This window comes from Halichoerus grypus, chromosome 1 (genome assembly GCF_964656455.1).
Source record: "Halichoerus grypus chromosome 1, mHalGry1.hap1.1, whole genome shotgun sequence".
Lineage (NCBI taxonomy): Eukaryota > Metazoa > Chordata > Mammalia > Carnivora > Phocidae > Halichoerus > Halichoerus grypus.
The window spans coordinates 69,956,167-69,982,366 of NC_135712.1; the positions used below are offsets into that span (position 1 = coordinate 69,956,167).

A 26,200-nucleotide genomic window follows, 5' to 3' on the forward strand; every position below is an offset into this window, starting at 1 on the left:
AAGCGGCAAATGACAACCTAGTACCCCTTTGGCTAAATGATATCTGCCTCCCTCCTCAATATTCCTTCCCGGGCACTGTGTCATTGCCGGTAAGTCCCCACATAGCCTGGTCTGAGCCCTGTAGCCTCATGCCCAGCCACTTGTCTTCCCAGGATGAAAAGAGAGGCAGGGGGATCTTCCTCTGGTGGGTTGGGATTGGCCTCCCGGGAGTTTCCTTTTGTGAGGATTTCAAAGCTCAGGAGGGTGATGCCAGGGGGCTTTGGGGTCTGCTGAGCCCACCGACTTCTCTCAGACCTCCTCCTCCTCCTGTTCCACGAATCGATCCCTACCCTTCCTGCACTCCAGGCCTCAGGATCTTCTTTTACTTCTCTCTGTCCCTGACCTTCCTCAGCGAGGAGCTGAGTCTTTCTAGTTCTACTTCACCACAGGGTTCATGTCTCTTCCTTCTATAGTCCCACTGCTGAAGGTCTGGTGTTGCCAACCATTACTCGAAAACCATCACTGGCTTCCCATTGTCTCCAGAACAAAGATTAGTCTCGCACACATGGCTGCAAAGTCCTCCACAGCAAGGCCCCAAGGCGCATTTCTGGCTTTATCTCCTGTTAGTCCCCTTCCCCATTTCTATGTTCCAACTAAATGGAATGACCCATTATCCCTGTCCATCCCTCCCTGTAGGCTTTTGCTCATCTGAACACTGGTTTCTAAGTAAATGCTTATAGCAAAGGAGGTCCTGTCAGAGCCCAGTTATCCGCCAATGGTTCTGTTTTAGCTTAGTTTCTCTGAAAGCAGAAACTGAATAATTTATTTGGGAACAGAATTCCAAGGAGCAGGGGTGAGGGAAAAGGGAAGTGACACAGAGAATAAGGGAGAGCCAGCACGAAGACGCATTATCCAGTTGGCCCCGTTATGGCTGACTGGTTGCTTGATCCTGTGGGACCTTCTAAACAGCCATATAAAATGTTTCGGAGAACCATCTGTCCTGGGGATGAAATAGCAAGCGTCTGTCCATCGCCCCCCATTCTCGTGGTTTATGGGTTCCTCCACTGGGTGCTAATTCTCTCAGTTCTTTGTTGCTGGTGTGTGAGAGCGGAGCAGCTCCCAGAAGCATCCCAAGACCTGGTGTCAGGGAAAACCTGGGAGAGAACAAATGGAATGTGGCAAGGCACTGCCCGTCACTCCTGGAAAGCTGGTCACTGTAGCAGTGGCTGGAATAGGAAGCAAGGCCAAAAGGACTTGGATGGTGCACAAAAGGTGTTCTACCCCCTGGATTTTGGGAACACAGGCCTCCAGTTCTTCCAACCACAGATTTCTTCTCCTGCCCAGGGACAGAGGAGCCTGGGGGAAGGGACAGCCCTGGGCCTTGAATGGAAGAATGCACCTCACACATCCAGAACCTGAGATCTCCCTTCCTTGCTAGGAAGTGCTTTTCAGGTGAGGTTCTGTGGGATGTGGCATCTCCAGTTGTGATCGTCCCGTGGGTCTCATAGAGAGCCTAAAGATGCTGATTTGTGGGCTCTTTTCCCTCTCTTCACTCAGTGCTTATTTTCCTTCCAAAGTTCCAAAAACTCCATCTCCTCTTGTTGCTCCTATATCATCCCTTTATCCCAGCCAGGGTGCCCATAGTTAAGTTTATCCAAACTGAAGGGACAATTTCCGAGACGTTCCAACACTGTACAGATCCCTATCTAGCTGAGTATGCATGTGTGTGCATATGCGCATGCATATTTCATTTCTATCTGGCCCTCCATCCTCCCTCCCTGTGTATTCCAAATGCTTTCCCTAGGAAAGTCATTTCCCAGGCAGCAGCCTACCACCTGGGAAAAGCCCTGGGAAAACGGAGGCCCTGCATTACAAGCCCACCCTGTAATGCAGCTTAAAATTAGAAAAAGAAATCCACATTCATAAGAATGTCTAAAATTACAAGGACTGATGATACCAGGTGTTGATGAGAATATGGAGGAACTGGAACTCTCGTATGTTGCTGGTGTAGCGGAAGCTGGTGCAATTGATTTGGAAAACTGTTGGATACAATACAGTGAAGCTAAACACATGTATGCCCAATGACTCAGCAATTCCCCTCCTAGGTATGTATACCCAAAACATATGTGACACTGTTTTCTTCAGAATAGTGAAAAAGTGGGCACCTGGGTGGCTTAGTTGCTTAAGCATCTGCCTTTGGCTCAGGTCATGATCAAGGGTCATGGGATCGAGTACCACTTTGGGCTCTGCTCAGCGGGGAGTCTGCTTCTCCCTCTATCCCTCCCCCTTGCTCATGATCTGTCTCTCATTCTCTCTCTCTCAAATAAATAAATAAAATCTTAAAAAAACAAAGAATAGTGAAAAACTGGAAACAATCCAAATATCCATCAGTAGGAAAATGGATAAATAAATTGTGGTATACTTTATACAATGGAATACTATCTAACAACAAACAAGAATGGAGAACTATTACACGTAACAGCACAGCTGAGTTTGACAGGCATAATGTTAAGAAAAAGAGGCCAGACACGAAAGAGTATGTATTCATAATTCCATTTGTGTGAAGTTCAAAAATAGGCAGAACTAATCCATGGTGATAGAGGTAAGAATGATTTTTTGGGGGGAGATATTGACTGGAAGGGAACATGGGGGAGCCTACTGAGGTGCTGAAAATGTCTTCTATCTCTGTCTGAGTTGTGGATACCTCCTAAGTGTATTCATATGTAAAAATTCATCAAGTTGTAGGCTACTTAGGATTGATGTAGTTTACAATATATAGGTTATACCCTAATAAAGAGATGAATGAACAAATAGACAGAGGGCTCCCTGGAGTTTCCTATATTATAACCCAAGGAATAGGGGTTAGGGTGGGAAGGGCCCATTCTCAGGTCCTTGCAAATTTAGATGATTCTCACACCTCTTCTGTGGTAATCTGCCTGACAGGATCTCATCTAAACAATCTGTGCATACTCAACATTTTGAACTTGTAGGGACACATTTGGACCCCCAGAGTTGATATAAAAATACTTTAAAGTAGAAAATTTGGAGCTACAGAAGATGTAGAAAGAAACATTATCTGAACTTCTCTTAACTGACTAAAGCAGAACTTTCCGAAAATATAGCTGCCACTAAAATCTCCCTCTGAGTGATTTTCTAACCCATTCAGCTGCCATAGAGACAGACTGCCTAATAGAACCTTCCATACCTTCCCAGGGAAACCCTAAGCCCCTCACCCCTTCCACTCCTACTCCTTCATTACCTTTGATATATAAACCTTGATCTCCAGTTATTCTGTGAGTTACTGAATACTGAGCAACTTCCTGGGGCCCATGTCAATAAACTTGTTCTTTTCTCCTGTTTATCTGTTCTCAATTAATTTGCAGGCCCTCAATCACTGGACCCAAGTTGGAGGAAAAAAAGGCTTTTCTTCCCAACAAACACAGAACAACTTAGCTATGGCCTATGGAGCTAGGCTATAACTCAGTGGTCTAGCAGATTTACGACCTTGTATTTCAAGGACATTTGACCAAGTTGACTCTTTTATCAGACTCTGGGCAGGCTGGTGCTTTGGGCTTTCCTTGATAACCCTTGTTCTGAATCAGATTCATCCCTACAATATGCATTGGTTTCATTGTGGGGGGAGGGGTTCTAAATACTCTGATGGAAGAGCCAGACCCAAAGGGCACTGATGACAACTCCATCCTTCCAGTTGTTCAAGCTGAAAAGTTTGTTCTTTTTTCTTTTCTTTTTTCTTTTTTTTTAAGCAGGCTCTACACCCAGCGTGGGGCTTAAACTCACAACCCTGGATCAAGACCTGAGCTGAGATTAAGAATCAGGTGCTTAACCGACTGAGCCACCCAGGCACCCTGAGAAGTTTATACTTATTCTTGACTTCTGTTTCTTTGACATCCCTCATCAATCTGGCAGGAAATCATGTGAACTCTATTTTCAAAATATATCCAGAATCTTACCAATTCCCACCATGTCCTCTGCTACCCCTACAGTCAGAGCCACCCTCATCTCTTGCCTGGACTAGGGAAAAAGGCTCCCATTCTTAGCACAGCTGCCAGAGTGATCCTTCTAAAATTAGATCCCATCACTCCTCTGCTAAAAAAAACCTCCCCAGGATGGTTCCCACCTCACTCAGAGTACCAGCCCCAAGGCTGGCAAGGCCCTTTATCACCTACCCCCCATCAATCTGTCCCCCTACCTCCCAACTCTGCCCCCTAGCATGGCTCCGGTCACACAAGCCCTTTGGTGCTCCTTGAGCTTGATCCTGCCTTAAGCCCCTGGATCTTTCTCTAGCAGTTCCCACTGCTTGGAATGCTCTTTCCCAGGTATCCACCTGGCTAACTTTCTCACCAATTTCAGCTCATTGCTCAGATCTCACCATGTTATTTAGCAAGCAAACTGCACCTCCCCCTGCCCTCCCCCAATACCAGGTTCTTCTTGTCTTTTTTCCTTCTTTTTCCCATAGTATTCATCCGTACATAATTCACTTATTTATTGTGTCTATTGCTTGCCATCTCTCTTCACTAGGAAGTTAGTTCCATGAGGTCAGGGACCTATTGTACTCAGTGACATATTCCAAATGCCTAGAACAGCAGCCACCATATAGTAGGTGCTCCATATACGTTTGTTAAGTTAACAAAACCAGCCTCTGATGTTCATTCAGGATGAGAGCTGAGGTTTGGCTGGGAAGGAAAAAAAAAGGTCCAGAAACTTTCTGGATTCGATTATTATGGCTCCAGGGCCAACAGTCATGTGCTCAGGCTTGGAAATTCCCCCCCGCCCCTGGACAAAATCCAGCAAACCCAGGGAAGTATTCAGCCAGGCTTCGCTGCCAGTGGGTTCCTAGTGAGATCCCATCATAGGCAACTGGGCTGGAGCTGAGCTGTTGATCACTTAAATGATGACAAGAGAAAGGAAATGGTGAGGAGAAGTCCGTGGTGGGCAAGAGAATGGCGCCCGGAATACTTCAGTCTGTGGATTAAGCCACTGGTTGCTGGAATGAGGAAGTCTCTCTCCCAGCCCAGGTGGGGCAGAGAAGCAGCCCAGGAGGGGAGGGACATGGCGGAAAGGAGCTGCAGGCTTGCTTGCTTTCTTTCTTTCTTTCTTTCTTTCTTTCTTTCTTTCTTTCTTTCTTCCTTTCTCTTTCTTTCTTCCTCTTTCTTTCTTTCCTTCTTTCTTCATTCCTGTGACTTCTTTATTTTATAACTGGAAGTGTGTACCCCTTACTTCCTTCTTTACCCACACCCCCATCTGCCTCTCCTCTGGCCACCACCAGTTTGTTCTCTGTATTTATTTAAGAGTTCTGGGGTTTTTTGCTGGAGTTTCTTCCGTCTTCTCTAGGGGGACGCCCTACACTGGATCGCACACACTCATGTTACTAGACAGGCCAAACAGACTTCAGGTCGTTGCTGTGGCCCCCAGGGTCTCCTTTCCTCACCGGAAACTCCCCAAGGGGAAATCCATCCTCCCATTTGATAAAGTGAAGGATTTAGGTTGAATGGGAAGGTGGAAGGGCTCAGCCTGTCAGGGGTACTCTACAGATCAATGGTGTAGTTGGAACCGGGGTTCAAGATCTCGGACTCAGCATGCTGGGCAGTGTCCCAGGTGGACCCCCTCAGCCTCTTCTCACAGAGTCTTCCCCCATGTTCTGGAATGACTCCCTCCTTCTAGGCAGCAAAGTTCTTTATCCCAGCGCAGGGTGAAGTTCTAGAAGACAGTGTCTCACACCCAAATGCAGAACCTCAGACTGCGTTGCCAAGAGGACCTTGTTGATGGAAACCCAGAGAAGGCAAATAACTTGTCCAAAATCACACAGTTCCTGGGCCACAGTTAAGGAAGGAGCTGGAAACAGAACTTAGGTTTTCTGATTGCACTTCGAAGTTCCTTCCAGCAATGGTATTTTGTGATTTCTTGATGCTGATCCACTCTACTCTAGAGTGGCTTTCATCACAAAACTCTGGCCCTGAAATCTCCAAGGTACCTTGTCCGCCACTGGCCGTGGCCATAACAGCTCATTCCTTGGCCCCTGGAAGGGGTAAAATTCTTTTCTAGGGCATTTGAAAATATATTCTTTAGCCTCACTCCCCTTCTTGTGGCCAAATCCCATAAGCTTCCTTAAGTCATTGCCCTCACACTTCCCTCCTCCCAGGCCCTGTGACTCTGTCCTGCACACCTACACTTTCCCTTCTCCCAGCCAGTGCCTTCCCCATCCCGCCTTCCACTCTGGCTCTGGACGTGGTCCTGACCCTGACAGGGACGCAGAATCACAGGAATCGTTGGAAAGACATTAGAGATCAGAGTCCTGCTCCACCCTGTGTCCTGCAGACCTTGGGGGGGCTGTCCCTTCTCTCTATCGCTTGAGGATCAGGGTAAATGCCAGGGTTCTCACTTATTTATTTTAAAATTTTATTTATTTATTTTAGCGGGGGGAGGGAGAGACAGAAGGAGAGCCAGTCCTAAGCAGTCTGCACGCCGAGCGCAGAGCCCAACATGGGGCTCCATCTCACGACCTGTGGGCTCTCATTTATTGAGCACCTCGGATGTATGTGTATTCCATGAGCAACCAGTACGTAACAGGCACTGTGTAAGAGCTTTACTCTCTCGTGTGATCCTCACAAAACAGCCCAGCAAGGTAAGGATGATGCCCATTTTATAGATCAGGAAGTTGAGCTTCAGAAATGTTCTTTAATTTGCCCTAGATCACAGAGCTAATAAAGGCTAGGATTAGAAATGAAACCCAGGTCTACTGAACTAAAAGCCTAAGTCCCATGCACAGGGGTGGGGGGAGGAGGAAGGGTTGTAGAAAGGGGGGAAATGTGAAACACCATCTTCCCTGGCCTCCCCGGCTGCAGGACTGAGGGGGTGAATATCACCGTGGAAATGATTCCACATCTTACCATCAAACTCCTCCAAACCTCCAGAGAGGAGAGGCCACTGGGCCGGGAGTGGGCAGGAGGGTTAGCTTGCTGACAGCCCTTGACATTCACCCTGCCAGCTCTCAGCCTGTGCATTTGTGATTACCTGGCTGCATTCTGGAAACTATCCAGTCACACCAAGGCAGGTGGCCCGCCCCTCCTCCCTGGATTGAGGAAGCAGGAAAAGGTGGCAGTGCGAGGCAGTGGGCAGACGTGCTGGGCGATGGTGGCTGGAGCTCCCCCGAGGATGGGCTTTCTCTGGGGCTTGGCTCTGCCCCTTTTCTTCTGCTGGGAGGCTGGGGCCCCCAGGAGCTCTGCAGGTAAGGAGGTGGGGGCTTCTCTCCTGACAGAGCGCTGGGTGTGAGTTTCTGCACCAGCAACCCTCTGGCGTTAATTGCAATTAACCGTAAAGCTACATCTGAAGTATTCTCCTGTTGTTGATAAATGGTATGCAAATGGCAGTGTGTCAGCTGCCCCACATCTGACGCCTCGGTCCTTAGAATGAGTGATGTCCTGGTGCGGTGACTGTGGGTTTGTCTTTCTGTGTGGGATGGAGGGGGGGCAATGGAGGCGGAGGAGTGCAAGGGGCCAGGGGGGTACCCGCTGGGGATAAATCTGACTAAAACCAAAGAAAATCCTCCAAGTTTATTTCCTAGCCCAGATTGCCTTTAAAAACCAGTTTTTGTGTGTGAAGAGTCTCACAGACTGCTTGGGAGGGGTGGATTCTGAGGGGGGCAGGGCTTTTATAAAAGAAGAGAACTAACATAGATGTGTCATAGGAAGCGTGCCAAGCTTGGCGCATGCATTGTCTTTTTTTTTTTTTAATAGACTTTTTTTTTTGTAGAGTTCGCAGCAAAATTGAGCAGAAAGTACAGAGATTCCCATATAACCTCTGTACCTCCCCCCCAGATATAGTCTCTCCTTCTATCAGCATCCTGCATTATCTTTTTTAAAGAAGATTATTTTTTTAGAGCAGTTTTAGTTTCATGGCAAAATTGAGAGGAAGGTACAGAGATGTCCCAGGCTCTGTCTTTTTTAATCCTCACAATGACCCCATGAGAGAGACATGAGTCTTATTCCTACCCACCCCTGCCCCCAGAGGTGATGGGACTGAGGCTTACCAGGATTCAACAAATCACCTGCAAAGCCAGGATTTTATTCTGCATGCACCTAGCCTCTAGACCACTCTGTCTTCTGTAAGCACTCATGACCTGCCAGGCTTGTGCTGCACGTTTTACATTTAATTTAATTTAATATTCACAACCCTACGAAATAGGTACCCTTAGCTCCATTTGAGAGATGAGAAAATGCAGGCTTGGAGCCCGGAGACTTGGCCAGGGTCACATGGTCTGTAGGCAGCAGAGCAGGGACTCAAACTCAGGGTCCAAAGTACACACACCTTCCTCTCTGCCAGTTTGATCTGAGGAAGGGACCGGGAGAGCTGCGACATTCTAGCGCCATACAGGGCTGGGTAGGCTTTGCTGTTCTTGAGAAGACCTCTGGTGGGCAGGAGACTTGGGTAAGGGCTGTGAGAGTCCCAGGGGGGTGTGAAGAGGCTATGGTTTGGGAAGCACGATGAGGTTTCACAGCAGGATGATAACACGGGGTTCCTGGAAAAGGCAAAAAATACTTCCGGGGAGGTCGGTGGTCAGATCACAAAAACACCTGTTTGGGCTTTAGGCTGTGTAGGTTGATGCAGAAAGGCTTTGACTCCACCGTGTGGGGACTGAGGAAGCTCGGAGAAATATCCTGGGCTTTGAAGTGGGGAGAAGCAAGTATATTCCCGTAAAAGCATGATTTGTGAACAACTAATGAGAGTGGATGCCATGACTCACCCGATCTGCATGTGGGGACAGCCTGCCATTCTCACCGCATTAAAGAAGGTTGTGTGCTCTCAAGTGCCTCTTGGAGGGGACAAGGCTGTGGAGGGATGCTTAGTGACCCTTGCTGGCTTTGGGATATAAGACTTTCCCATTCCCCTTCTCCTCTGGTCCTCACCACCACAGCAAGGCAGGTAGGATAACCCTCGTTCACAAGGGAAGCATGGAGAGGTCGGATGACTGGCTTAGCTGGTCGGAGGCAGAGTCAGGATTTGAACCAGTCAATCACAGGACTCCAGAGCTAGTTGAAACAGGCCTCGGGCTGGAGCCCAGTCTTTTGCCTCCTGGCCCAGGGCTCTTTTATCTTTGAGGGAGAGACACAAGAGGACAAACTGAGGATCTGGGACCCCATCCTGACAGCCAGGGTAGAAGTGACCAATGACCAAATGGTCCTGTACTTCCCTGGGGCCCTTGGGTACTTTTGGGCCAGTAGACCTCAGTAAAGACCATCTCAAATCTTCAGAACCCCGAAAAGGGGGACTTATATTTTGATTCTTTTCCTTCCAAGAGTAGGGTTACTGGATAAAACACAGGACATTCACTTACATTTGAATTTCAAGTAACAAAGCTTTTTCTCTAAGTATGTCTCAAATATTACATGAGAAGTACACATACTAAAACATAATTTGTCATTAAAATTATTCCTTGTTTATCTGAAATTCAAATTCAAATTTAACTGGGCATCCTGTATTTTTATTTGCTAAATCTCACAACCCTCCCCAAAAGGGTCGTTGGCCCACTTACAGAGAGAGCCCTTCCTCCTCCGTAGACGGGAGAAGCATGCTTGTCCACCCATGAAAAGATCCTACTGTAGTCCCCCAGGCAATGAATGCCACCCAACCCACCGCTCATACAACCTCCGAGGGTCTGTTGAGTGGACAGAGATGCTCTGCCCTGTGGAGAAATGCTAACAGCATCTCTTTAAGGAGTGACGTTTGCCTCCCTTGGCTCACTGTTACCTGTGGAACATGGCTGGTGCATCGTTTCTGTAGCTCTGGGGTCCCATCCCTGCCATGTCAGATGAGTAGGAATGGGAAGCTTGCCCCTTTCCCAAGGACTCGGCCTGCTCCCTTCCCTTTTGCAGCAGCCATCACCCACTCTGTCTGTCGAGGTTCCTCTCCCCCATCCTCCCAGCTACCTCTAAATACAAAACCACAGATGTTTCCTGTATTTGAAGGGTTTTTACTTCCATGGGGGAAACATCTGCTGGATGAGAAAAATATCGGCGAGAAAGTGACAAGGATTCTTTCAGAAAGTTCTGAGAGTTGGGTCCCTGCTCTAGTTCTTGGCTCACTTGGACTTCTGCCTTCTTTGCTCCCCCTTGAAGCTGGATCCTGGCCCCATGCATTCCCTCTGATGGCTTCAGACCAATAATCAACTAGATTCTGAGGCTTGCTTGCCTCAACTGGGTCATCAGAGGACATTCTTCAGGTGATCCCAGTTCCATGGCTTACACAAGGGTCCGGTCTTCCTGATGATAGTGCTTCCTTCTTCCTTGTATGTATAGATGAAAAATGGCATAAAAGCAGCTTCCCCTCCCCACCCTCCTCCTGGGCTGTCCAGGGCGTAAACACAAGAGCATGTGTGAAGTTAGTCCACTGAGACTCATGGCTCACAATGTTGGTCTTACCCAACACAGACCCCAGCACCAGCAGACCGGGTCCTTTGGTGACAACCAACCACATAGAAGAGCCTGCCATGACTCCGGGGTTCGGGACAAGTTCAGAGGGAGCATTCCAGACCACCGACCTTGTTGAGACTTCTGCGCCAAGTCACATCCCTTTGGAAACTCAAACCCTGAGCACCCAGACCTTTGATAAGAACTTACTCCTGGCCAGCACCATTTCAGAAACAGAGACTAGGGAAACCAAGACCATTTTTCCTGCAACAGAGACCAGGGCCTTCACAAAAATGATACCGTCCAAGTTCATGGTTGTGATCACCACGCCTATGGAGGCACCAGCCACAAGTGGCAGCCCCATGGGAACTGGAATGACCACAGTTGAGACTGTTACAGGCAGGGATCTTGTGGAATCTGTCTCTGGCACCCTTTGTACTGATGACAGCTCAGAAGAGGCGAAGAGGATCATAACCAAAAGCTTGCCATTGACTCACACCTCTGCAGAAGCCCAGGGCCTGGCCTCAGACAGCAGTGCCTTCTCGGGCTGCTCAGTTCTGGCCATCACCCCCTCACAGGCCCCGGCACCTGACAAGACCGCATTGGCTAAAGACTTGCCGTCCTACAGCAACTCTGACACGGAGGTTACCAGTCGCAGCATTATCAAAATAATAACTGCCACCACCATTGGGACGGTGGACGTAGTTCTCGACCCCACGGGAGGAAAGGCCTCGTCTCCCCCTGAGGTGTCAGCTGTGCTTGATTCCACCAAGGCAGAGTCACACTTCACCGAGACCATGACCTCGGCAGAGACCTCATCAGCAGCCAGTGCCACAGAACCAGCCACACCGGATACCACAGTTGAGCCCCTGCTGACTGCTAATAGCACCATAGAAGGAGAAACAATAGTAGCCGAGCCCACGACCCACAGCACAACTTTGGTGACAGTCAGCATCTACCCCCTGGAAGAAACTTCAGTCCTGTCTGTTGAGACCACAAGCCACACCGAGGTCTCAGGAGCGGTTACAATCTCCACAGAGACTGGGTCAACAGTGGGTAAAGTGGCTTCCCCTGCTGGGCTCTCAGCCTCGGCCTACAGCCACACCCACGTAGCCACTAGCCAGAACGCCACCCCCTCCCAGACTTCTGCCACAGACAGCACAACCGATGGGTCTGTCCCCATCAGCAGGAGCCATTTTCCTTCTGTCCGTCTGACTATGGCCAACAGCAGCCAAGAGGCAAACATCACCTTCGTCAAGACCACAGCCTCAGCAAAGACTTTGAAGGCAACCAGCAAGCCTGGAGGGAAGGCGCCCACAGCTCTGCCCACCACTGCTCAGCCAAGGTGGACCTCAGAAACTACTGCAGGTAAGGGGCTCCCGCAGCTGTGATCTTGGGGATGCGGGGTTTGGAGTTTCCAGGATGTCTACGTGCTTAATAAGGGGTAGGGAGGAAGGAAGGATCTGGGGCCTATTCCGAGCCCAGTCTCTGATGTCACCTCTTCATGATCTTCTAGAGATTCTTGCGAAAGTCAGAAACAAAGCAGATTTAGGGTGGTGTATGGAAAACCTGTGGGGCTAGAAGTCTGGAGAAATGCTTTGAGATCCTGGTTTTGCCCTTAACAACCTAGTGACCCAGGACAGGTCCTTTCCCATCCTGCTCTCTGGCCTCATTTTCTCCACCAGTAACTTGAGGGGGTTGTGATGGATGAACAATGAGGTCCTTTCCAGCTCCGCCCTTCCTTGACATTAACAGTTGAGTAACCACTATGTGCCAGGCGAGGCCCCAAATTTTATTCAAAAGCCACAGTCCTCACGCTCTGGAAGTTCTGGTTCAGCTAGAGCCACACAGAGGGGCACCATGTTAACATCTGGCCCAAGCTGCTGCCCTCTGAGCAGCTGGGACCTCATGAAAGTGGGGCTTACTGGATGTGCTTGCTGGGGTTGGAGCCAGGGATAGTGACAATAAATAAATGAATGCATAAATGAAATAATGAAATAAATAAATAAATAAATAAATAAATAGGGTGAAGGTTTGGGGGTTTAAAGCTACATGTCTGAGACAACAGATACTTCTCAGGGAAGAAGCCACTCGTGAGAGGCTGCTTGGTCAGCCCAGCTCCTCGTGAGCCCGGAGCCTCCACCTCCTTCCTGATCCTGTCCTTGTGCCTCATCCCTGTGGTAGCCTCACCTGGTCCTGCCTTTGTGGGCAGGTGAAATAAAAATATTAATCACAACCACCTTAGCGAACACCATTTGTATTCCAGCAGAGGAGGACGTGAAAACATTTCACGGCCGGTCAGCCGTGCCACCGGCTGAATGTTCTCACCGACGTCAGGCAGGGAACTACGAGCTTTGCATGTGTTCTCTCTTCTAACTAAAGCTTCAAAACCACCTCAGGAGGTGGATGTTATTGCCCCACCTGACAGGTGAGGAAACAGATTTAAAGACCGTGAAAAGATAGCAGTGGGACTCCAAACGGAAGTCTGATTCCATCTCATAGTCTCCTACTGTGCTTTCATTTTTTAAAGCTCGATTTATTAATATATTTTTATTTTAAAATGCTTTTCTTTATTTTTTGTTGATTAGATGATACATTGACATGATTTAAAATTCAATAGGTACAAAAGGGGTCAGCATAAAATGTCTCTCTCCCACTGCTGTTCCCCAGCTACCCAGCTACCTTCATACACATAACCGAAAGAATCACTTTCTTGTGAATATTCCAGCCGTGAAATATGCATACGGCAGCAAACACAAGGAGGATGAAAGAGATATATATTGATCTCGAGACAATATCAATATTGGTATCTATCTCTATCTCTAGAAATAGAGAAGTGCAATCACTTGATCGATTCTAACTACTAGGAAGGAATGACTGCAAGGTGGCAGGTGAAGGCAAGGAGGTTAGGGCTCTGCAGAAGCCAGAACTAGCATCTGGAGCTGCTAGATCGGGAAGGCTGGATTGAAACCTCTGCCAACTCAGAGCTGGACGAATTGGCTGAGGTATCCCCTCTGAGAGCCGACCTCTCTCTGGCACTCGCCCTGTCTGGATCCTTTCCTAACAGTCCATCCGGGACCTCCAGGCATCAAGAACATTCTAGATTTCACTTTCATTTCTCCTTCTTCACACTATTCTTTTGACTTCTCCAAATGCGGATGGGGCCTTTAGCCAACTTTTCTTTCACTCGTGTTGGGAAGACACTATGAGGAGCCTAGTTATGGGAAAGAGGGAATCCTCTTTCTCTTTGCAGTGAATAAATGAAAGATCCCATGTGAGCGTGGACACATTTACACATGAGAGTGAGCACAGAGGTGCAGGTGGGGACAGAGGCTGGGTAGCACAGGTCATATCATGATTCCTGAACTGACCTACCCATACGTTCATCTCCTCCTTTTCTAAACTTGCAGGTGGGGATGGAGGCTTTCTCCTCCTGCAGCTCAGTGTGGCCTCCCCAGAAGACCTCACTGACCCCAGGGTGGCAGAGAGGCTGATGCAGCAGGTGAGTGGGCACTTTCTAGGCCAGGAAAGTAGAGGAGAGTTTTAGGAACTAAATCTAAGGATCTCTGCTTGGCTTGGCTTCTGCCTGTTTTTCCTGAGTTGGGAATTCCCCTTCGGAGCTATGTAAAAAAATTCTTTCCCTCACCCCCAATTTCCTCAGGCCTTTGGAAGGTCAGGCCTTCTAGCCCTTGGAAGAAGGTCAATGATATTAATGGGCAGATAGGCAGGACTTTGGGTTACAAGTAGTAGAAACCCAACTCATTGTAGCTTACACAGAAAAGGCAAGGTATTGGCTGAGAAACCAAGAAGTGACTGTTCCAGCTTCACTTATGGCTGGATCCAGCAGCTTAGACATGATCATCAAGATTTTCTTTCTCTACTTCTCTTACCTCTTCATTCTTCGGAGTCTCCTTCCATATATAAGGAAAGGTGGCTGTGACAGCCCCAGAGTCACAGGCACTTCCCTCTCCCAAGACCTGCCTATTATACTAGGGAAAGACTGATCTTATTGGCCTGCAAGGGCCACCATGACTGACAGCTCAAACTGAACCACATGGAATGAGAAGGACAGGTCCCAGAGGAACTAGGAATGCTAGCAGAAAACACCCCTCAGGTGTATGTTCTAGATGGGAACCAAGATTGAGATATATTTGTATAAGTTGGGAAAATTCCCTTAAGACCCAGAACACTGGACAAAGCTTCCAGTGGTGGAATTCTGGGGTCAGAGCTTTTGGGATGGTGTGAATCATTGGAAGGTTAGACTAGGTCAGCTCAGCTTAGCTCTTGTGCCCGCATCTTGCTAGCAGGGGATGAGAAGAGGGAATATCTGGGCCCTTGAAGTTCTCTTAGTGGAATGGGGCCCATCAGGACTCCCATAATAAGGAGTTTCCTTGCGGGGGGGGTGGTTTGAAACGGGACAGCCAGAGAAATGACAAATGCCTACTGCACATGATAATCAAAATAGCAAGTGTGAATCTTAGTCCAAGAGGGAAGCCAGAGGGGCGCCTGGGTGGCTCAGTCAGTTAAGTGTCCGACTCTTGGTTTCAGCTCAGGTCACAATCTCAGTGTTGTGAGGTTGAGCTGTCCATTGGGATCTGTGCTCAGCACAGAGTCTGCTTGAGATTCTCTCTCTCTCCCTTCTCCCTCTGCCCCTCTCTCTCTCTTTCTGTCTCTATAAAATAAATAAATCTTATTAAAAAAAAAAGAGGGAAGCCAGAATGGTGCCAAATCTGAGCCCCCAAACTGGAAACTATTTCTGGGGTCAGAAAGAAGCCCGGGAGAAAGGAGCAGGTCAGGAGCTGAGGGGCAGGAAGCGGGCCGTGCAGGTGTTGGGTATGAGCTCTTGTTGGGAGCGGGACACAGACACAGCACTCAGGGCTCAGGCAAACAACAAACTTTGGAGCCATATAGATCTGGGGGTGAATTCCACTTCTAACTGTGTGACCTTGGGTAAGCTATTCCGTATTATTTTCCTCCCTTATAAAATGAAGTTGCTACTGCCTGCTTTATAAGGTTATTGTGAGGGTAAATGACACAATGTGCATGAAGCACCCAGCCCATGCCCAGCCTGTGGGGGGCTCGGGAAGGGTTGCTGGCCTCCTCGTATGTTCTCTCCCGTTGTCCCTTCCTGTCCTTGGCCTGTGGTGAACTCATGGGCCAAATTTGGGCTGGAAGGACCTCCTGCTCCTTGTGCCCTCCAGCTCTACGATGAACTGCATACCCACGTGCCTTCCATCCACGTCTCTCTGCTGCGCATCAGGAGGGGCTGAGAAACATCCCCTGCAGCCAGGCTTGGCTGTGTGCCCAAGGGGGCAGTGCTGCCTGCGGCCTGGGACCCTCCCCTACCCCAGACTGGAGCTACGGTACTGCTCTGAGACATACCTGGAAGCTTCCCAAGAGGTCAGCCGGCCTAAGCCCTTACCCCAGACGTGGCAGTGGGACCCTGGCTCACATATGCCTCAGTGTGTGTGTGTGTGTGTGTGTGTGTGTGTGTGATGGTGGGGGTGGGCTGGGGGAGGGACTTCCCTTGTTCCAAAGATGTCCTTGGACTTCCTTTGGCACATGTGTTATGTTTCAGTAAACAGCGATCTGATCACCCGTCTGTCCACCTTCTTTGTGCTTCCATCAGACATTAAAATTACGCACAGTGTGGTCCAGAGGTTATCTATTTGATCCATATGGGGTGTTTTTTTGACATTTTTATGATACAGGGATTTTGTGCATCCTCCCTACTCCCTCTCTCCTTCATTCTTCCCTGGTTCTTGGTTTGGACCTCAATTACAGCACTTACTGAGGCTGGCCCCGGAGCCTGTTGAACTCCGAGCTCCTTCAGAGCAAGGCCCATGTTTATCTTAGTATCCCCTGAACCTGGCCTGTAGTAGGAGCACAGAGAATGTCTGTTGGATTGACTTGAATTTCAAGTTCTGGACACAAGCAGATCCCAAGAAGGTCTGCAATACGAAATTATTCCTCCCCTCTAGCTCATAAGTCAAGTCATTATTATTTTTTTTGAAAAATTAAATGTGGCTATGGGGCACCTGGGTGGATCAGTTGGTTAAGTGTCCGACTCTTGATTTCGGCTCAGGTCATGATCTCAGGGTTGTGAGATCAAGCCCCGCTTCAGGCTCTGTGCTGGGTGAAGCCTGCTTGAGATTCTCTCTCTCTCTCTCTCCCTCTGCCCCTACCCTGCCCCTAAAAAAAATTAAATGTAGTTAATCTCTTTTCCGTTGTTATGATTTTACAATTTTGAAAAATTCAAAAGGACCAAGAGAAAAAGACAAATGGAAAGAGGAGTGGAAGAGAAAGAAAAACATTTCTAACATCCCACTCCTTATGTACAACTATTGTTAGTGTATACATTCAACCTCTCTGCTTGGTCTGAGATACCTTGTATTCAATATTTCCAAAATCAGAGTCTTAATCTTTTCCCCAAACTGGCTCTGCCTGCGTCTTCTTCATCATGTCAGTTGCATCCTTCAGTTGCTCAAGCCAAAATTCTCAAAACCAGTCTTTATTCCCCTATTTCCTTCACACTCACTTTACATCCAGCTTGTCGGAGAATGCTGTTCGCTCTACTGTTGTCAAAATATACCCAGAATCTGACCCTTCCTCACCCTCCACGGCTCTCACCTCGTGCCATCTGCCATGGCCTCTCACCTGGATTACTCATACCCTCTTAACAGGTCTCTGTTTCTACCTTTGCCCCCCGCCCCCAGTGTAGTCCCAGCACACCAGCCAGGGCTGTCGCTCTGTAATGTAAGGCAGACCATGCCACTCCTTGGCTCCAGACCCTCCCATTTCGTTCAGACAGAAAGCAAAGGTCCTACAATGGCCTGCAAAGCCGTGTGTGACGTGTGCCCCTCCCCCAGCCTCTTTAACTTGCACCCTGCACTCCAGCAATGCTGACCTTCTTGCTGTTCCAGGAATCCATCAGGCCTTGCATGCATGCTCCTGCCTGGGGACCTCTGCATGTGTTGCTCAGTTTGCTCAGAGGGCTTCTCCTACAGGTATCCACTCGGTAACACGTCCACCTCTCTCACCGTCTCGGTGAGGCCACCTGGCCACCCCCCTGCTCTGATTTGCTTCCTAACGCTGCTTACAACCTAACATAATACATAGTTTATTTACTTGTCCTATTATCTGTCTCCCTCAACTAGAATATAAGAGTTCGTTCGCTCCAGTATCCCTAGCATCTAGCACAATGCCTGGCTCCATAAAAGGTGCTCAGTGAATATTTGTTAAATGAATGGAGGACACAAACAACTTCAGATATTGCTGTGAATAAGGGGAGTATGTGTATTCAACTGATCCCCTTCCTCTTGCAGAGGGAGGCAGAATGAGTTTTATAAAGGAGTTTGAACAAAAATAAGTCAAACATTCTTCCCAGCGTATTTGCTGAGCACCCACAGCAGAAGAGAGACATGTTGTGTGCCGTGGGGGATTCAAAGATGTCTCTTCCCCACAGGGGCTAAACTTAGTAGGTGAGGGTAGACAGGTACAGAAATAACAAACTGAAAGAACTTATTTACACCATATATGGCAAAACCAGAGTCTCCTTAATACGAAAGCAATAAAGAGCTCTTACAAAGCAATAAAAAGGCAAACATGCCCATAGGAAAGTAGTATAAATGTCTTCCAGAAGCAGGAATATAACTGCCTATTTTCCATGAAAAAGAAACATCACTAGCAAAAAAAAAAGTAAATTGATAGAGTGAGATATTGCTAATTGTGTGTCAATAGGTAAGGATTTATAAAAATTATAATTTCCATGATGAGGGTGTAGGGGGAAAGAACACTCTTAAATACTGTTGGTGTGAATGAAATTTGTACAGCCTTTCTGGAGGGCAATTTGATTATCTAAAGCCTTAAAAATGTGCATCCCTTTACCTGAGCAATTTCATTTCAAAGGGTTTATCTTAAGGAAGTAATTAAGAATCTGTGCAAAGACCAATAAATAAATGTGTTCATTACAGAAATGTTTATAACAGTCAATAAAGGAAAAAGACAAGACAAAACACAGGATATCCCAGTGTAGTTATTTGGTTAATAATAGTGGTGTGTGTGTGTGTGTGTTTGCTCCCAAATACCTTTTACACTATCTTTAGAAGTTCCCTTTCCAAAATCAAAGCTAGTCCTGTTCCTAGCAAAGGAATAAAACTCCCAGCTTTGTATATAAGGGTCTTCATGCTATGGCTTTTGGCCAACTTTCTCAGCTCTGTATCCCATAGACCCATTTCCTATGTTCTATGTTCCTTCCACAGGAAACTTCTCACTACTTCCCAGTCACACTTGCTTTGATCCAGAGTTTGCACATCATGATTCTTGCCCCCAGAAGGTTCTCCCTCTCTCTGGTGCCTTCATCTGGAAAACTTCTATTCATGCTTAGAAGCCCAGTTCATTCAGTGCCTCCTTGTGGTGACTCTCCTCAAATCCCCTAAAGAGGATCTGGTTTTTTAGTCTCTTTATGTTTCTATTACACACTTCACATGCTACATTGTGCTTTATTTGCTTACAAGTTTGTTAAGTCATATATGCTTCAGGACAAGTGCCGTGTAGTATTCCTCGCTGTAGCCACAGAAGCTAGTGCAGAGCCCTGCATAGGGACGGCACTCAACTGTCTGCCGAACAACAGAGAGGAGGGACGCCATGAGCTACTGACCCGGAAATATGGGCAAGGCGCTCTGAGAGTTGAGAAAATGCTACTCAGCATCGAAGTCAAACAAAATATAAATCTAATGATATCATTATTAAGAAGCTGCACTATAATTAGGCATGGATGAAGAACAGTTTTTGTAAGTATGTAATACCTGTTACATAAATCCAATTCTTAAATAGCTTTTCTTTTCTTGCTTTGCATTCATTTGAATCAGGGATATCTGATAAAGTGGACAATTTATCTTATATATATGCATATAAGGACACACATGTACATGCAAAGCTGATGGCTGTTCTTGGAAGCCAAAAAATTTGTAAAATATAGTCTATACCAATTAGAAGCATTTGGGAATTAAAGTGCGTAATTATGCTTACGTGTGTGTGTGTGTGTGTGTGAAAGAGAGAGAGAGGAGAGAATTACTGGAGATGACCAGAATTAGCAGAAGTAATGTTACCAAACCAGAAAGAATCAGAAGGCCTGGGGAAAATTCTCCAGTTATTTAAGACTCAAAGGTGTTTGGTAGAATTCCCCTGGGAAGCCATCTGGCCCTGGGCTCTTGTTTGTCGGGAGACCAAACATTTAAAGAAGAATTAATACCTATTCTTATGAAACTGTTCCAAAAAATAGAAATGGAAGGAAAACTTCCAAAGTCGTTTTATGAGGCCACCATTACCTTGATCCCAAAACCAAAGACCCCATCAACAAGGAGAGTTACAGACCAATATCCTTGATGAACATGGATGCAAAAATTCTCACCAAAATACTAGCCAATAGGATCCAACAGTACATTAAAAGGATTATTCACCACGACCAAGTGGGATTTATCCCTGGGCTGCAAGGTTGGTTCAACATCTGCAAATCAATCAATGTGATACAATACATTAATAAAAGAAAGAACAAGAACCATATGATCCTCTCAATAGATGCAGAAAAAGCATTTGACAAAGTACAGCATCCTTTCTTGATCAAAGCTCTTCAGAGTATAGGGATAGAGGGTATATACCTCAATATCATAAAAGCCATCTATGAAAAACCCACAGCGAATATCATTCTCAATGGGAAAAAACTGAGAGCTTTCCCCCTAAGGTCAGGAACATGGCAGGGATGTCCACTATCACCACTGCTATTCAACATAGTATTAGAAGTCCTAGCCACAGCAATCAGACAACAAAAAGAAATAAAAGGCATCCGAATCAGCAAAGAAGAAGTCAAACTCTCACTCTTTGCAGATGTTTTGATATTTTATGTGGAAAACCTGAAAGTCTGCACCCCAAAACTGCTAGAACTCATACAGGAATTCAGTAAAGTGGCAGGATATAAAATCAATGCACAGAAATCAGTTGCATTTCTATACACCAACAACAAGACAGAAGAAAGAGAAATTAAGGAGTCAATCCCATTTACAATTGCACCCAAAACCGTAAGATACCTAGGAATAAATTTAACCAAAGAGGCAAAGAATCTGTACTCAGAAAACTATAAAATACTCATGAAAGAAATTGGGGAAGACACAAAGAAATGGAAAAATGTTCCATGCTCATGGATTGGAAGAACAAATATTGTGAAGATGTCAATGCTACCTAGAGCAATCTACACATTCAATGCAATCCCTATCAAAATACCATCAACTTTTTTCAAAGAAATGGAACAAATAATCCTAAAATTTGTATGGAACCAGAAAAGACCCCGAATAGCCAGAGGAATGTTGAAAAAGAAAACCAAAGCTGGCGGCATCACAGTTCCGGACTTCAAGCTCTATTACAAAGCTGTAATCAACAAGACAGTATGGTCCTGGCACAAAAACAGACACATAGATCAATGGAACAGAATAGAGAGCCCAGAAATGGACCCTCAACCTGTTATGGTCAACTATGGTCAACTAATCTTCGACAAAGCAGGAAAGAATGTCCAATGGAAAAAAGACAGTCTCTTCAACAAATGGTGTTGGGAAAATTGGACAGCCACATGCAGAAGAATGAAACTGGACCATTTCCTTACACCACACACAAAAATAGACTCAAAATGGATGAAAGACCTAAATGTGAGACAGGAGTCCATCAAAATCCTAAAGGAGAACACAGGCAGCAACCTCTTCGACCTCAGCTGCAGCAACTTCTTCCTAGAAACATCACCAAAGGCAAGGGAAGCAAGGGCAAAAATGAACTAATGGGACTTCATCAAGATAAAAAGCTTTTGCACAGCAAAAGAAACAGTCAACAAAACCAAAAGACAACCGACAGAATGGGAGAAGATATTTGCAAATGACATATCAGATAAAGGACTAGTATCCAAAATCTATAAAGAACTTATCAAACTCAACACCCAAAGAACAAATAATCCAATCAAGAAATGGGCAGAAGACATGAACAGACATTTCTGCAAAGAAGACATCCAAATGGCCAACAGACACATGAAAAAGTGCTCAACATCGCTCAGCATCAGGGAAATCCAAATCAAAACCTCAATGAGATACCACCTCACACCAGTCAGAATGGCTAAAACTAACAAGTCAGGAAACGACAGATGTTGGCGGGGATGCGGAGAAAGGGGAACCCTCCTACACTGTTGGTGGGAATGCAAGCTGGTGCAGCCACTCTGGAAAACAGTATGGAGGTTCCTCAAAAAGTTGAAAATAGAGCACCATACGACCCAGCAATTGCACTACTGGGTATTTACCCCAAATACAAATGTAGTGATCCGAAGGGGTACGTGCACCCTGATGTTTATAGCAGCAATGTCCACAATAGCCAAACTATGGAAAGAGCCAAGATGTCCATCAACAGATGAATGGATAAAGAAGATGTGGTATACACACACACACACACACACACACACACACACACACACACACACAGGAATATTATGCAGCCATCAAAAGGAATGAAATCTTGTCATTTGCAACGACATGGATGGGACTGTAGGGTATTATGCTGAGCGAAATAAGTCACTCAGAGAAAGATATGTATCATATGTTCTCACTGATATGAGGAATTCTTAATCTCAGGAAACAAACTGAGGGTTGCTGGACTGGTGGGGGGTGGGAGGGATGGGGTGGCTGGGTGATAGACATTGGGGAGGGTATGTGCTATGGTGAGCGCTGTGAATTGTGTAAGACTATTGAATCACAGACCTGTACCTCTGAAACAAATGGTACATTATATGTTAAAAAAAAAAAAAGAAGAAGAAGATAGCAGGAAGGGAAAATGAAGAGGGGGAAATCAGAGGGCGAGACGAACCATGAGAGACTATGGATTCTGAGAAACAAACAGAGTTCTAGAGGGGAGGGGGGTGGGGGAATGGGTTAGCCTGGTGATGGATATTAAAGAGGGTACGTACTGAATGGAGCACTGGGTGTTATATGCAAAAAATGATTCATGGAACACTACATCAAAAACTAATGATGTAATGTATGGTGATTAACATAACATAATAAATTTTTTTAAAAAAAGACTCAAAGGTGTGTGTCTATGAGGTGAAAATGTCATGTATTTTATACAGACAAAGGTGGGTGTGGACCCAAACAAGATAGCCTGTCTAAAGTCTGAGCGAGGAGCCCCACATGGGGCTCAATCTCACGACCCTGAGATCAAGACCCTGAGATCATGAACTGAGCCGAAATCAAGAGTCAAAGGCTTAACTGACTGAGCCAACCAGGCACCCCAGCCTCCTTCCTTTTTCATGACACCCTTTCTCTACACGCTCAGTGCCTCAGCCATTTTGATCAGGTTGCCAGGTAAAATATAGGATACCCAGTCAAATGAGAATTTCAGGTAATCAATGAATACTTTTTAAAACATATGGGTGTCCCACACACTTTATGGGACATCTTGTACCAAAAAATTAGTTGTGATTTTTCTGAAGCTCAAATTTAACTGGGCTTCCTATATTTTTATTTGCTAAATCTGACAGCCTTACTTGGAAAACCTCTTCAACCAGCGTCCCCACTCCTCTTTTTCCCAATCTGTGGGCTTCCTTCTCTGTAGCAAGCCCCCAAGTTTCTCTTAGGCTTCGGATATCTCCACTGCCTCTGGCAGGGTTGTCTGCAACATTTCTCCTGTCCTCCTGCACCCCCACCCCTCCACCATTGCCTGGTGAGAAGAGAAGAAGCTTAATGAGTGAAGACAGATGAGGGGAAGAAGGACTTTGGGTTTGGGTGGCCTTGCCTCCCATTTGCCATCTTGCTTTTTTTCTTTTAGTCTTCCTCTTCCCACACTTGAGGACACACAGTATCTATACCAACCATGTCTTGCACAGCATGGGTCAATCCCTTGCCAAGAGTCCTCACTGGTTGAGGGTGAGATGTAATTTTTGGAACTTAAACTCAAAGCGAGCCTTCCCCTCCTTGAGCTTGAGTCACATTACAAAGTCCTTGTTGTGTAACTTAGTTTTGGGATTACAGTGGTCTGGGCAAAGGCAGTCTCACCAGTCCACCATGGTTGCGTTGACCCTTCTTCCTTCTTTTACAGCCCCTTCTTTCTAATTGCGGGACACTGCCCCCCAGCCTACCCCATCTCTCTCTCGCAGTGTATGTGCTTAATTCTTTTTATTTAAATATTTACAATCTTTTAAATTAATAAACCTAATTTTTTGGAGTAGTTTTATGTTCACAGCAAAACTGAGTTAAAAGTACAAAGTTTGCATATATCCCCTTCCCTCCCCACACTTACAGCCTGCCCCTCTATCAACATCCCCCACCACAGTGCACTGTTACAATCAATGAACCTACATGGACACGTCATTATTACCCAAAGTCAGCAGCTTACACTAGGGTTCATCCTTTTTTTTTTGAACATGAAGTATAATTGATATACAATCTTATATTAATTTCAGGTATACAACATAGTGATTCAACATTTATACATATTATAAAATGATCACCATAATAAGTCTAGTTACCATCTGTCACCATATAGTTAATATATTATTATCTATATTCCCTATGCTGTATATTACATCCCCATGAGTTATTTTATAACTAGAAGTTTCTACCTCTTCATCTTCACCCATTTTGCCCACCCCTCAACACCCCTTTCCTCTGGTATGTGATAGCTATAGGTTTTTAAGATTTAATTTAATTTAATTTTTAGAGAGAGAGAGAGATTGTGTGCATGCACATGCAAGCAGGGTCAGGGAGGGGGTGGGCAGAGGGAGGGGGAGAGACAGAATCCCAAGCAGACTCCATGCCCAGTGTGGAGCCCAATGTGAGGTTCAATCCCATGACCCTGAGATCATGACCTGAGCAGAAATCAAGAGTCCTACACTTAACTGATTGAGCCACCCAGGCACCCTGCTGTAGGGTTGTTTTTTTTTTTTTTAGATCAAGCTGAGGAAGTTCCCCTCTATTCCTAACTTGCCAAGAATTTTGGTGTTTAAATTTGTCAAATGCTTTTTTGCAACTATTGGTATAATCATATGATTTTTCTTCTTTATTCTGTTGATGTGATAGATTCCATTAATTGATTTTTGAGTGTTGAATCAGACTTGCATGCCTGGAATAAAGGTCACTTGGTCATGGCATATAATACCTTTTATTCATTGTCGGATTTTATTTGCTAATGTTTTTGTTGAAGATTTTTGCATCTATATTCATGAGAGATTGCTGTATAGTTTTTTTGTTTATTTGATTTTTTTTTTTCTGGTTTTGGTATGAGGGTAATGCTGGCCTCATAGAGTGAGTTAGGAGGTATTCCCTCTGCTTCAGTCTTCTGAAAGAGATAATAGAGAACTGGTAGAATTTTTTCTTGAAATGTTTGGTAGAATTCACCGGTGAATCCATTTGGGCTATGTGCTTAATTCTTGTTAAATGAATGCTAGGATTAAATAAATGTGTGTGTGTGTGCGCACGCCCGCGTGTGTATGTGTGTTTTAAGTAGGCTCCACACCCAGCATGGTGCTTGAACTCACAACCCCAAGATCAAGAGTTGCATGCTCTACTGACCGAGCCAGCCAGGCGCCCTAAATAAATGTGGTTTTATATGGAGGCTTGATTACTCTTTGGGGCAGTTGAGGGTAAAGCCACAACCTTGCACGTATGGGAGGGGCTTCGCCTACTGGGAGTTGTCATTCTCTATGAAAAGTGGACAGTTTGGAGTCTCTGTTCAGGTCGGAGATCATGTTTCTCCTGGTCTTCCTCCAACACCACTTGCTCAGCTATAAGAGTGAGCCTGAGCACCAGGTTCATATCATGGGACCTCCTTTCCTACCCTATGGCCACACTTGTCCCATGACCAGCTTCTTGCAGTTAGCAGTCAGATGTAGAATAAATCAGAGCCTTCCCACCCTTCGCCCCCAGGGATAAATCCCACTTGGTCATGGTGAATAATCCTTTTAATGTACTGTTGGATCCTATCGGCTAATATTTTGGTGAGAATTTTTGCATCCATGTTCATCACGGATATTGGTCTGTAACTCTCCTTTTTGATGGGGTCTTTGACCCAGGAGTTGTGGACCAGTTTTTTGTTGGACTTGTTACACCAGAGAGGTGTGAAGTTCTGCCTGCTAGGAGAGAAGATGAGGTGGAAACTGGTCAGGTTGCTGGGAAGGGGCAGAGCGGGGCCAAGGGACTGCAGGGTGGAGAGGCTCAGAAGACTCCAGTGGCGCTCAGGAAAGGACAAAGAGAGTATATTAGGGATTGGCTACTCCAGGTCGAAGGAGGGGGTGGGTGGCATGCTTCTCAAATTGGTTCTTGGAAAAGGAGCTGGAATGGTTTATTCCTTCCTCCAGGGAATACAGGCAGTGGGGACAAGAACCAGATAGGTAAAGGCACTGCGTATTTATCCTCTTGGAACTGATGGACAGAGACCAGCAAGGCTGTGAGGGTTCCTGGGTGAGTGTGGGCTACTCCATAGGGGGGGTGTCTCTACCATCCTCCTCAGAAGGCCAGGCTTTGGCTTGGGTACGTTTGTGAGAGAATCCATCCTTTAAGTCTTTATGGCCCTTTCCTGTCTATCTCTGTTTCTACTGACAAGGTGTGGTCTTGTCTTTATTATTATTCATTCCCTTGAAGAATCCTGAGTCTCCTTCAAGCACCTTCTTTTTTCCAGCCTCCTCAAAGGAACAGCGCCGCCAGCAGGTGTGTGGGTGAGGCTGGGGTGGGTCCTGAGGTATCCTAGGCCACGGGGCTGCCCCTTTGGGGCGGGCC

At 46.2% G+C, this 26,200-nt stretch overlaps 1 protein-coding gene across 1 annotated transcript; it reads left to right on the forward strand.

The window, feature by feature from the left end:
* The first annotated feature begins 7,128 nt into the window (after positions 1-7,128).
* On the forward strand, positions 7,129-15,794 carry MUC20 (mucin 20, cell surface associated). Its single transcript, XM_036116903.2, has 4 exons — positions 7,129-7,225; positions 10,425-11,771; positions 13,814-13,905; positions 15,605-15,794. Exons 1-4 carry the CDS (start codon positions 7,129-7,131, stop codon positions 15,671-15,673), a joined length of 1,605 nt encoding a protein of 534 aa, XP_035972796.2. The 3' UTR covers positions 15,674-15,794.
* Positions 15,795-26,200: the final 10,406 nt, after the last annotated feature.